A 14224-nucleotide genomic window follows, 5' to 3' on the forward strand; every position below is an offset into this window, starting at 1 on the left:
AACAAAATATTTACCCCCATCGTGACTTAGTGGCGTTATTGGTCCAACAACATCAGTATGAACAATCTCTAATAATCTTTTTGCATGTGATCTTGTTTCAAATCTAAGTTTTGTCATTTTACCTTTTACACAGGCTTCACAAAAATCAATTTTATTTACATTTACATTTTCCAAACCTTTTACCATTCTTTTATCAACTAATAACTTTAAATTTGCATTACACATATGCCCTAATCTTTTATGCCACATCATTGATTCATTGTCATCATTTTCAATCATAAAACATCGATTTTCTATCTTATACTCAAAAATAATCTCATAAAGCCTGTTTCTAAATCCTACTCCTATCAATTTATTTTCATTATATAAACTAACCTGACCACCCTCAAAAACTACAGATACATTAGACATTTCTAATCTTTTTACTGATAATAAATTCTTCCTTAAATTTGGAACGTAAAAAACATTTTTTATTATGCATTCAATGATCTTTCCATTTATTTTACTCAAAACTTTAATATTTCCAATACCTATTGCCCTCAAATATTCATTATTCTTTGCTACTGCTATGTTAATTGGTGTTTTTAATTCTAAATATTCATAAAAATATTTGTTATTATTTACTAAATGATCTGTACAGCCTGAATCTATATAGAATGAGATATTATCGTTACTTACAATCTTACTTTCATTACCATTCATCAAAAAACATATTCCATCTTGCTCTTCCTGATCTTCGGAACTTTGTTTCTTGTTCACCTCTACATGATTTCCCTGATTTCTGTAGTTTGTATGATAACTTCTACCTCGAGTGAAACCTCTACTTGGAGTTGCATATCCTCGAAAACCTCCTCTACTATAACCACCTCTATAATTTCCTCTGAAACTACCTCTTGTAAAACCACCTTGCACAACTCTTGAATTTGATTGCCCTGGTACACTTTCTTTACAGTCTTTTTGCATATGTCCTTCCTTATGACACCGGAAGCACACTATTTTTCTAGTATTTGTAGTATTAAATACTGCTGATTTTTGTTCATAAGTTGATTGTTCAGATTTTAATGCTTTTCTTCTTTCTACTTCACTTCTAAATTTTCTTTTGACGAAATCTATTGTTAACACTTTAGGATCCATATTCTCTAATATTGTTATAACTGTTTCAAAACTTGGAGGCATCCCTATCATTAACATACATACAATGTCCTCATCACTCATAACAGCTCCTGTAGCTCTTATCTTCCTAACAAGATCATCAAATTCTGTCAAATAACCTTCCAAATCTTCATTCTCTTTTAATTTTAATGACATTAACATTTTTCTTAGCATCATTTGCCCGGGTAATCCTTTTTTTTCATAAATATCTCCTAAAGCTTGCCACATACCATAGGCTGTATTTTTCTCCGTTACAAATTCTAATTGCTTATCATCCAAACATTGTATTATCAATGACTTACATAACTTATCTTTTTTCATAGCTTCCTTTTTGTCTTTTTCCACTGTATAATCTGATTCCACAAATTCTTTTTCTATCCATTCTGCCACATCTTTTTCTTCTAGTAATATTTTCACTCTAAATTTCCATGAGTAATAATTTTCACCATTCAATAGTTCTATGTTATAAATATTTTTTATTTGTGAATTAGCCATTTTCTTTATATTTTAATTATCCACAGAATCACCTGGGCCCATAACCTGTTGGTTTTTTAAATAATTAACTTATACTCTTTCTTCTTATACACTTTTTATTTATCAACTCCATGTACAATACAAATCTTATTAATATATCATCTTAACCTTAATCATGAATAATTCTCGATAATTCTCTATGATTCTCACTAACTGACTTCTTCTTTTTTTTTTTTTTTTTATTTTCATATATCTTAACAGTAGGCCAGAAAGTAAAAAAACTAATACCTATATTATTAAACACAAACCAGAAAAGTATTATTTTTAACAAAAATTATTAATTTTATCAAATCACGACCACTACAATCCCGATTGTTCTCATTATTGTGTGAAGATTATGGTAGCAAACATAAAACACTGCTGTCCCATACAGAAGTGCGATGGCTGTCTCGAGGTAAAACTCTAACAAGGCTATTTGAACTTAAAGCCGAGTTACAAATGTTTCTTTCAGATACTTCTTTTAATTTGAAAGACCGTTTGTATGATAAAACTTGGTTGTTCCGACTGTCTTTCATGGCGGATATCTTTCAAAAACTGAACGAATTAAATTTATCATTGCAAGGTAAACAGACAACAGTGTTCCAGGCCTGTAACAAAATAACTGCCTTTAAAAGAAAATTAGATTTTTGGATTATTTGCGTTAGTAAGAAAGAAATAGAAAGCTTTATGTTACTCAGTGAGTTTGTTAGCGACAACGACTCAGAAATGTTTCAAGATGATGTATTTGAACAATTGGTCCAATATCTCACTTCGATGCGCGCATCTTTTGAGAAGTATTTTCCCGAAGAACAGAATACAAAATTGAAACTGAATTCATGGATTCATAATCCTTTTTTACCCACCTTGCAAAAGCCCGAAAGTATGTCAAATGAGATATATATGAATCTCTTTTAGAAATGTCATCAGACACAAGTATGGAGTCATTGTTCAAAACGACATCTCTCAACGATTATTGGTGCAGAATCCGTGATGAATACCCAATGCTTGCCAAAATGGCTCTGAATATTCTTCTTCCATTTCCAACAACATATTTGTGCGAAACAGGATTCTCAACCTATGCAGCCACGAAAACAAAATACCGGAATAGACTGGACGCCGAACCTGATATGAAACTTCAACTGTCTTTTATCAAACCTGATATCAACCAATTAATGAAAAATAAAAAACAGTTTCATACCTCCCATTATTTATTTTTTTTTTCTTTTTTAATATCTTCTATTTCTATTATTATACTTGTTATGTAAGTAAGTAATAAGTATATGTTACATTCTACGTTTATTTTATTATGCTTATTAATAAAGAATATACTTTTAGAGACTATTGTTTTATTGTAGGTTTCCGTCAAGTATTTCGCTTCCCAAAAGGGTTCCTTCACTAAAAAGTTTGAGAACCGCTGTTTTATATAAAGGACATCATTATTTTATCATTGCCCACTTGTTTGTTATAGCTTATGATTTTTTTAACCAACCTAAATAATCTATTTAGTCAAAAAATAATTATTTGTCATACAGGTACTATTATCTCCAATTAAAAAGTGTATCATATTCATACATTAATGTAGATAAAATTAATAAAACTAAAAATAAGTTTCAAATAAAGACAACCCTATTAAGATGTTAACAAATAATCTAACATAAGTATAGGAAATTTTAATGACTTTCCCTTATACAATCTGCAGGCCATTATATTTAAATATACCTATGTTTATCAAATATAGAAATAAAAGTAGGTAGTGTGTGGGTGACCCTTATTATTTTCTTTTATTTATTTAGTGTGTATTAAATATTCATGTAATATGTATAAATTTTTAGATATTTGAAAAGAAGCTGTAAGAGTGTTTTAATAGAATGTGATGATATTGTAAGGTGGAAACGACAATACTTAACATCTATTAAACATTATAGGTCAGAAAGTAGACCAATTTATTATTTAGACGAAACCTGGCTAAATGAAGGTCACACAAAAGCAAAAGTTTAGATAGATACAAACATCAAAAATAAAACCCAAGCTTTTAATGAAGGATTATCTACAGATCTTAAAAGCCCATCAGGAAAAGGTAAATGTCTTATAATTCTTCATGCTGAATGTGAACAAGGATTTGTTAAAGACGCATTACTCGTTTTCGAAAGTAAAAAAACTGAAAATTGTCATGAGGATATGAATGGGACAGTGTTTGAACAATGGTTTTCTGAATTTCTAAAAAAATTGCCAGATGGTGATGTAATTGTAATGGACAATGCATCCTACCATAGCCGTCGAATAGAAAAGGTTTCCACAACATGTTCATTGAAAAAAGATATGCAGGATTGGTTACGATTAAAAAATATAGAATTTGATATGGGTATGGTTCGATCCAAACTTATTTATATAATAAATCAATATAAAGAAAAATTCAACACATATGTTACTGATGAAATGGCACAACAAAATAATAAAGTTTTGTTAAGGTTACCGCCATATCACTGTGAATTAAACCCTATAGAATTAGTTTGGGATCAAGTAAAAAATGAGGTGGCAACCAAAAACGTTACATTTAAATTAAAAGATGTAAAAGAGTTGTTAATGGAAGCATTGGATAATGTTAACAATATTAATTGGCAAAATTGTATTGTACATGTATTAAAAGAAAAAGAAAAAATGTACAAATTGGATGGGATTAGCCAAGCAGCACAGTGTCGTTATAATGACGTCAATTATTGGACATTATTAGTCGGCGACGTCGTAGACCAATAAGCGACGTCCATATGACGTGACATTTCAGATGCCATTTTGACGTCGTCTAGAGACGTCTTTCGTACGTTTGTTTTCGGTCGTTTTAAGTGCTTTTTAATCAACTATAAAAAAAATTAGAACGAAAGTTTATTACAAAAACTAAGCCCTATACGTGCTTTATAAAAAATTGTACATTTTAAATTGTTGTTTACCTAAAATTTGGATATAAATATAAATTCATTAATTAGCAATGAAAATACTAAACTGACGTTTTAAGTGGAAATGCAATTTGAATTTAAAGATGAAGTGAGAATGTTGTAATTAACAATTATTTAACTATTTTATTAGTAGGAAACAATTATTTTTAGCATCGATTCCTGTCGAGGCTGTCGACCAAGATTTAATTTTGGCGCGTTTTTAATCGAAATGCCACGATACGATACGAGACGTGCAGGCGCATGCGTGCTGGACTGCTGGTGTGAACGCGTGTGCGCGTAATGGCGGACGGCAGCAAAAAGTTGTTTGGCGGCAATTTCACGGAAATCCAGTAACTCTAGCATTTCCGGGGTGATTCTTGTTAATTTCGGCCGTGGCAACAAATTTTTCAAAGTGAGTATAAATCTGCATTATTTTATTACAATTTTGGTGTTGGGAACTGTCTTTATTATTTAGATGAATTGTTAAGTTGGCGTTGAATTCCAGAACAATGGTGGAATTTCTCTTGTTCACTCTGCCTGGTTAACACCGCTTAAACGAGAAGTCTTTTGGCCGCCAAAACAGACAACCGGAAATTTTATAAAATTATTAAAATCTGGACAAGAGCCTCCCCAGGATAACAGCTGGAAACTTCACCAAATTAAGCGAATTTTTTTCCAGACTGGTTAGTTTTGCTGCCTAAACCTAAACTGCTTTATCACTTTCTATTAAATATCTGTGATTTTTTTCAAAAAACTCGTATTTATTACTTGTTTTTAGACGACTATAAGATTGCGGAGAAAAAAATTAAAAAGGCTGAAATTACCTCAGATTTAACTACAGATGCTGAGGATTCAGCAATTATTTCACCTCGAAGGAAAATACGTCCAAAGAAATTTTCCACTGATGATGAGCAGGAAGAAGTGCTGTCATCATCAGAAGATGATTTTCCAAAAAACAAGAAACCCCTACCTAGACCAAAACCAATAATACGGAAGTCTATTACAAACATATTATCTGGTAATGAGATTTATACTTAAAGATATCTGGCACATATAAATTATTAACTGTCTACTGTTTTAGATTATTCTGGCCCAATTCAAACTTTTCCATTAGCTTCAGCTGGACAATCGCAAAGGTCGTTTGAGGATAGTGATTCTACAAATCAACTTTATTATTTGCCACCTCAACATTCAGCAAAAGATACTCAATTGACTAAATCTTCAGGACAAATTATTAGAGGTAAAAAATATAATTGTCCATTTGCATGAATTGTTTAAAATGTATACTTTAAACTGTGAGTTATTATTTATGTCCATTATTTCCTAGGAGAATTTGTTAATTCTCTATTTTACAGGTTCTGCGTCAAATCAGTCATTTTGCCAGGCTGCTGTTTCGAACTCGTCACCATATAATCCGTCAACTAGTAAAGCAACTGATGTACAGAGCAACATCAGAGCTGTAGTGGAAAGTAATGGAGGTAAAAACCAAAAAATAATGTAAAAACTGTTTTGGTACTAAGGTATATTTTGTCCATGCCAGCAAACACTCAAGATGATGTAATCACTTTATTGAAGACCATTAGAGAACAGAACAATCAAATTTTGCAGTGGATCCGAAAACAAGATCGCAGTGGCAATCACGCCAGTAATACAGATTTACCAGATGATATAGGCGTACAGTTTCCTTTGAATTCTCAAGAGGATATTACCAAATTGGAAACATACCTGAGTGTAAAAAATAATTGCCTGGCTTTGGTGGGTGTTCTGTACCACTTAATATGTATTTTACAATTTAAATTATGTGATTCCAGTCGGCATATCTATCGACTTTTGGAGGGAGAGATTTTACTGGACATACAAACCGCATTTTAAATTTTTTGTTCACTTATTCTCTTGCAACTAATTGGAATTTTTGTGGCAAACGAGGTGAGAAAAAGGCTTTTAAAAACTTAAACGTAAAGGATGTGATTATTGGTAAGTGTTTTCACTTGTAGGTGCATACTTATTATTAATCTGAAACAACATTTTTAGGTGCTGTAAGAAAAAGCTCCCCTCTAGTCAGTCAGAAAGAAATAGAAGATACCATCAAGGTGTGGTTGAAACATGCACCAGAGAAATTGAAAAAGCAGCAGCATGGCAACCCGTAAGAAAAAAAGTGTTGTTAGTCAAAGACAACTCTACAGAAGGGTGGCAGAAGCAAATTTAGCACCTGTGAGTCAGAATTGTTATAATACATCTTTAATAGTTAATAATGATTCCAATGAATCATCATATTCCGTTTTTTTTGCTGATTCAATGTGTGAAAGTGAAAATGACACCTGTTCCTCAAGAGATTTAGATTTTAATGTAAACTCGCCTAATGAAAATTTGCTCTTCAATGATGCGACGTTATACAACCATTTGACTTCCTATTCCAGTAACGTGCCCCCTAACGATTTATTTTCTAATGAACCGCCGCCTAGCGATTTGCATTCGAAATTGTCAAACTGGGCAGCTTCAAGGTACGTTCGACGTACAGTAGTTACTCATCTCTTGCATATCTTCATCCATACCATAATGAGTTACCGTTAGACAGTCGAACGCTGCTGAAAACGCCCAGAGAAACGAAAACAAAATCGTTGTTAAATGGCGAATATTGTCATATTGGACTTGTTAACGCTTTAAAATTAAAGTTATTGTCAGTGCCTAATATTTCTCAGTACAGCATTATCAACATTTCATTTAATGTAGATGGACTGCCCATTTATAGAAATGGTCAGAAACATGATCTCTGGCCCATTTTAGCACTTGTAAAAAATTTTAAGAGTGAGCCGTTTGTTGTTGGTTCTTTTTTAGGAAGTGGCAAACCAAATTTATTGTCAGCGTTTTTAGAAGATTTTTTAATTGAGTTATCGAACTTACTTACCACGGGCATTGAAATTAATAATAATATCCATGAAGTAAAAGTTCACAGCTTTGTTTGCGATGCTCCTGCGCGCGCATATCTGAAATGTGTGAAGACCCATTCAGGGTATAGTTCCTGTGAAAGGTGCGACAACTCTGGAGAACACCTGGGACGTGTCATTTTCAAAAATTTACCTTTTAACAAGAGAGACAACGAATCTTTTCGGACTAAAATTGATGTATCTCATCATCATGGAGAATCTCCTCTAATAGCTCTTCCTATAGATTTGATCTATGTCTTTTCTTTAGACTATATGCACCTAGTTTGTCTAGGTGTAATGAAAAAACTTTTGCGTATTTGGACAGGACGCGCAAGCCGAGCCAAAATGAGCTCTACTGCATTTCAAAATGTATCTGAAAAAATTGTTTTTCTCAGTAAATGTATTCCAGTAGAATTCAATCGGAAAGGGCGCAGTTTGTCTCAGTTGGCAGATTGGAAAGCAACGGAATTTCGAACATTTTTACTGTATATTGGGCCAGTTGCTTTGTATGGGAATGTCGATTTGGCAATATATGAGCATTTTTTGCTATTTCATTGTTCAATTATGATACTTATTTCTAAACGCCATATTGAAAAATTCGGAGTTCCATTTGCGCGCCAACTTTTGCATTTATTCGTAACGCACAGTGAAAAGATCTACGGATTAGAGTTCTTAGTTTACAATGTACATTCCTTATTACATTTGGCAGATGACGTTGAAAATTTCGGGCCACTAGACAATTCGTCAGCATTTCCATTTGAAAATTATCTCCACCATTTAAAATCGTTAGTTCAGTCTCCGAATAAACCGTTACAACAGATTAATAGACGCTTAAAAGAAATTGAAATGACAGTGTACGAAAAACATGACTCTACTTCACCTGATGATGAACACTTCTGTAAATGTGAATTGTCCCATTTCTTAGGACCAACGCCAAATTTCTCTTGCAAGCAGTATAAAAAGCTTCATTATAAAGATTTTATTTTTTCTATTGCATCATATTCAGAAGCAAATTGTTTTTGTCTTACCTTAGACGGACTGGTTTTCAAAATAGAAAATATAGTAGTGGATAATAATGGAGCAGTTTTTATATTAGGTAGGAGGTTTCAGGATTACCGTTCATTTTACAAATACCCTGTCGACTCAAAAGAATTCTATGTTTATCGCATCCAAAATTTATCAGAGTATATCGAGTTATTGCACTGCCACAAAGTTTTTTCGAAATGTATTGTTTTTCCTTTCAAGCAGGAATGGTTGTCATTTTCATTTGCATCATTAGTAATTCCTTATTTCAACTTTTATGTTCTATAAGTGTAATAGTATGTAGTTTTTTAAGATTTTGTAATAAACTGGTATTAATTTGAACGCATTTTTTTATATTTTTGATCCTACTTATACGTCATTTGTCAAAAGTAAGTACGTCATTTTGACGTCTCACCAGCCGGACTAGGTACGTCATTAGTTGACGTCTGTAGGATGTGACATTAACCCGTCATAATCACGTCATTTTAGACGTCCCCATTGGTCGCCAATGGCCTATAATTGACGTCATAGTAACGACACTGTGCTGCTTGGGTATGGATGATCTTCTAGAACCTATAATTATTTCCCTGTCTAACGATACTGAGAGTGATTCTGCAACAGATACTGATGGTGATAATGTTTAGATTTGCATTTATTAACGGATTATTTTTTACACAATAACAAAATAATATAAAAATTGCCTTAACTATAAGATTTTAAACAGCAGAATATAATATAGTAGTAATAAAAATCTAAATAACTTTACTCACATTTAATAATTATGTAATCCAAGCTGCTTATTTAAGTTTAAATAAAACTGGTCATTTATTGTTTTACATAGTAAGTAGTACTAGTTTTTATTTTGGTATTATAATTTGAAGCATGTCTTTTCAAAACGTAAGTACAATTTTGCCCTAAATTTAGTTTTGTGGTTTTTGAGGAAGTGTTATGCACATGCCCGGAAAAGTTTACAATAGGTGACGCATGGCACTCGCTACTGAAAAAACAAATATTCAATTTAGGGCGCAATGGCACTTAACGTTTTGGAAAAGCAGAAATTGCAAAAAAAATGTTTTAATTATTTAAAATAATCATTAATGCTATAGTTACATGTCCCATTTTATTTTCTTTTGAAACTTGTTTATTGAACATCCCTGGTTATTGCATTGAAAAATGAAATCCTTATACTTTATTTCTTATAATTCCTTGCAGGTTTGGTAAATATTGATATTTCTCTTACTAAAGTATGAGTAGGTAATTATGGAAATAATGGTATCGAGATTGAGATTATTTCTTCGATATTTCTTGATATATATATAACCACAAAGGTATAGCTTTGGCATTAAAAGCATACATATATTTGTTGAATTTTATACATAGCTTGTATTATTAAGAACTAAGGTGAGATTCGCATATAATATCTATAAATATATTTTTATCAGTGCCAAACTTCAAATTATTTTTCAATAAAAAATGTTTGTTAACATAAATGAGGTACAGTTTAATACCACATACATAAAATAAATTTGAAGAAATCTTAATTTAAAAAATTTTAAACAAAACAATACATACTTCGCGATAAGTTGGTAAGGTACTTTTGTTGGATATAATAATTTTGTTAAAACGTTTTGTACATTATAAGTTATTTAAAAAACAACGAATACATAAGTGTTAATAAACCAAGAACATTTTATGATATATTACTTTATTTTTATTTAACAAACAACATCAGTTAACTTTTTCGACATAAGTTAACACAAATACGTGGTTCTCCTGTAATTGCGAAGTTGTCGACTTAAACGCTAGTCCAATCACCATATAAATATCTGCAAAGTTGCTAGTAGTTTCAACATTGACGAAATCTACCTTTGTTTCATCATTGGGCTGCGAATTTAAACGTTTTAATAACTTGATCATTCAAATCCACATCATGTAACTCGCATTTCTTATAACCCCGGGAAACTTCTTTCACTTATTTTCTACCTCGCCATCACTATTGTTACGCTATGTTATTATTAATCTCTCATATTATAAATAAACGGTAATTACCACTTATTCACATAATTATTTAGCAGGTTATCACATTTATTATTTATAAATAAAAACATAAACTTTTAACTTTTCACTTATTTCAGTTCCATGATTGTCACCTGGGCCAATGAAAAGCAGTTTTGAAGTTAATATTCAGATTTTGAACACGACGATTCCGGAACACCATCTTAATCAGGGCTGTTATCTAAATCTAGTAACTTTTAGTGGTGTGATTCAGGTTTTTCAAATTACTCCTCCTAGTTTAAAAACAAGGTATAGGACTAAAAGTAATTCCATTTGAGCTCTCTAATTGAAATTTGAAGAAAAAAACATTGTCTCTTAGAAACTTAGTAAAACAAACTAATTGGGCAACTATATATTTTCATCATGTTCAGGATTCATTTTGAAAGCAGCGTAAAAACTACTACAAAAATTATATGATTAGTATGTCTACTTGACAATCGATATTTACCAACAATACCAGATATCCATGACTACCGACTTGCTATCGCTTGTATAATTAATAGGTGTTCAAATTTATTACCAAATTATTAACGATTTTTGAATAAAACTAACTTTATTTTAATTTTGACTTGGTTGGAGAAAAAATAGTATATATCATACGGACTAAAAGTGCCTATTTTTACTCGAAATTTTGCATTCATTCGGCTGCGCTGCGCTCCATCTTGCAACTGCAAATATTGCTCGTAAAAAATATGCACTTCTAATCCTTATAATATAATATACTATTCATACAATGATACTACTTAACTACTTAGCAAACAAAACTTAGACTACACTTACTTTTCCTATTAAGTAAATGAAAGTATCGTTAACTAAAGGTTTAGTTAATATATCAGCTAAATTTTGTTCTGTTGACACATAACTTACAGCAATTTTTTTTCGTAACTAAGTCTTTTAAAAAATGATTCTTAATATCTATGTGCTTAGCTCTCTTAGAATTTGCATTGGAGTTTGACATTAAAATAGAACTGTTATCACAATAAAGAACAGCGCCAATAATATTAAAATCATGAATAGTTGACATTCAAGCAACAGGTGAGTAGACAGGTTCAAATGGATGCTCCTCCTTCATCTGAAAGCCTCTAGCCACCACTCTTGCCTTCTTTTTTCCATCTTCCTTTGTTCTGTATACCCATTTAGTCTCAATTGCTGATTTTCCTGTAGGTACATTTGCTTCAGACCACATTTTCAAATTTTCGTGAGAGTTCAACTCCTTTTTCATAGCATCTCTCCAATCTTTCACTTTCACTGCATCTTCATATTGTACTGGATCATTATCTGACGATATTAGACAGTAGGCTGTGTAAATCTCTTACTCATTAAAATGTTTTAATATATTCACAGTTCTCCGCTAGAGGTTGTATCTGTTCTTGGTAAATACTCTTCAAAATCATTTAACATCTGAACATCCGGACTCTTCCTTTTCAATATTTCTTCGAAATTAATTTGTTTTTCATTAAATTTCACATCTCTTGAGCAGAAAATTTCACATTTTTCATTATCCCATAATCTATATCCAGCTCCACTGTACCCTACCATTATACACGGTGGTGCTCGTCTATTTAGTTTACTTTGTTTTGGCAAAATAGTTGCCCATGCCCGAGACCCAAAAATTCTCAATCTTGATAGATCATTGTGACCATACCATCGTGTGGCTGGAGTTTCTCCAAAATTTGCCTCAGTAGGCGATCTGTTTAACTCATATGCAGAACATAGAATTGCTTCGCTCCATAACTATCTTGGTAGGTTGGTTTCTGAAAACTTTGTCCTTACCTTATCTAAAAGTATCCAATTCATCCGTTGTGAAATACCATTCTGCTGCGGAGTATGTGGCATTGTATACTCCAGTTGAATCCCTTTAGATTTACAACAATTTTTAAAGTAATTAGAGGTAAATTCTCCCCCATTGTCCAATCTAATCTTTGAGTTCTAAGCCCATGTTTCATTTTACTGAGTTTAATAAAATCTATAACATTTTGTTCGCTTTCATTTTTATCTTTCAATAGCTTAACTAAAAAATGAGAATAATCATCAATTAAAACTTGAAAATACTTGTAATCTTCTGGCGTAGGAGTTTTTACAGGACCTGCTATATCTGTATGTACCAATTCCCCTATTTTTTTAGTTTTCCACATCTATAAAAAGGGTTTCTAGTACCTTTACCTTCAATACAAGTTTTACAAACTTCTGAACTATAAAGTAACCCTAATTTTTTTAAACTATATTTGTTAATATGTCCTAGCCTCCTGTGCCAAATATCATCATTTTCCTTATTATAAAAACATTTATCATTTCCTAAATCTACATTCAAAACAAATAAATTGTTACAAGACTCACAGTTAAATTTACAACCATTTTTACTCAAAGTTGCACCTTTATACCTGATTTATTATCCAAAACTACTTTGTAATCATTCAACAATAATTTAGACACAGAAATTAAATTATGTCTCACACCTTGTACTATCAGTGCATCTATCTTTTTCCCTTGACATACCCCTTTAACTGTCCCTTTTTTCTTTGCATACAGCACTTCGTTGTTCTTTGCAGTTCCTATTTTTACTTCTGATGCCAAATCCATCACATTTCACATGTAAGGCTCCATTTCACCTATTACCATATGCTGAGTGCACCCTGAGCCCAAAATAAACTTGTTAATGCCTCTAGTAGAAGGCACTACACTGCTTAAAGCTATATGTAATTTCATTTGCTTGACTTCCTGTACCTCGACTTTGACCTCTAAGATGACTTCTACTAAAACCTCTTCTACCTCTAAAGTTGCCTCGTGACGACTGATTACAATCTGCTAACTTGTTTTGTCCGGGTTTTCCACATTTGTAGCACACATATTGAAATGTATTAAAGGATGCATCAGTTTGACCACTATTCTGTCCTTGTTTTGATTTTATTTTTAATCCTTCATCAATCAAAGGAGATTTCACAAAGTCCATTGTTACACTGGTGTTCATAGTTTCAATCGTGGTTATCACTGCCTGGTATTCTTCATTCAATTCCTATTCCTTCTAACTCTCTTATTATAGTATCAAACAAATGGAAATGATCCTTTAATTTATCATTTCTTCTACGCTTCAAGGTAACTAGTCTCTTTTTTAGGGCAAGTTTTGTGAAGACACTTTTTCTTTGGAGTACATCTTCTAGTGAACTTAGCATTTCCTTAGCCGTTTTCGCATCTTTTATTATGTCTAGATGTTTATCACTCACACATTACACTATTATTGACTTGTATTTAGCATCGTTTTTTTTAATTGATATTTCTTTATCTGAAGTGAAATTGGCTATTGTTTTTTCAAGTGTATCTTCTAATTGTTTTTCTGCAAGTAAAGCTCTTACTCTAAATTTCCAATTGTTGAAATTATCTGAGTTCAATTGTGGTACCGTTGAAATATTCATCTCGATTTGATGAACGTTTCCCTCGCTTTTTGACTGGCTGGCGTCAACTACTTAATAGTTTCCAGTATTACCTGGGTCCATAACCTGTTTGATTATTACTTGGAAGAGCCTTCCTGCATTGAAATAATGATTACTTTCTTGAAGTTTAAATATTTTATTAATATATAAAGAAAAATATGCTTGCTACATTACATAACATCTTCAGAGAAAGCTTAGA

The 14224-nt window shown here is 31.9% G+C and overlaps 1 protein-coding gene across 1 annotated transcript; it reads left to right on the plus strand.

Moving 5' to 3' along the window:
* The first annotated feature begins 2199 nt into the window (after positions 1-2199).
* Positions 2200-8884, plus strand: LOC130898098 (uncharacterized). Its single transcript, XM_057807143.1, has 9 exons — positions 2200-2545; positions 3719-4407; positions 5101-5278; positions 5374-5613; positions 5677-5835; positions 5951-6073; positions 6136-6350; positions 6407-6569; positions 6627-8884. Exons 1-9 carry the CDS (start codon positions 2200-2202, stop codon positions 6740-6742), a joined length of 2229 nt encoding a protein of 742 aa, XP_057663126.1. The 3' UTR covers positions 6743-8884.
* The last annotated feature ends 5340 nt before the right edge of the window (positions 8885-14224 follow it).

This window comes from Diorhabda carinulata, chromosome 9 (genome assembly GCF_026250575.1).
Source record: "Diorhabda carinulata isolate Delta chromosome 9, icDioCari1.1, whole genome shotgun sequence".
NCBI classification, from domain to species: domain Eukaryota; kingdom Metazoa; phylum Arthropoda; class Insecta; order Coleoptera; family Chrysomelidae; genus Diorhabda; species Diorhabda carinulata.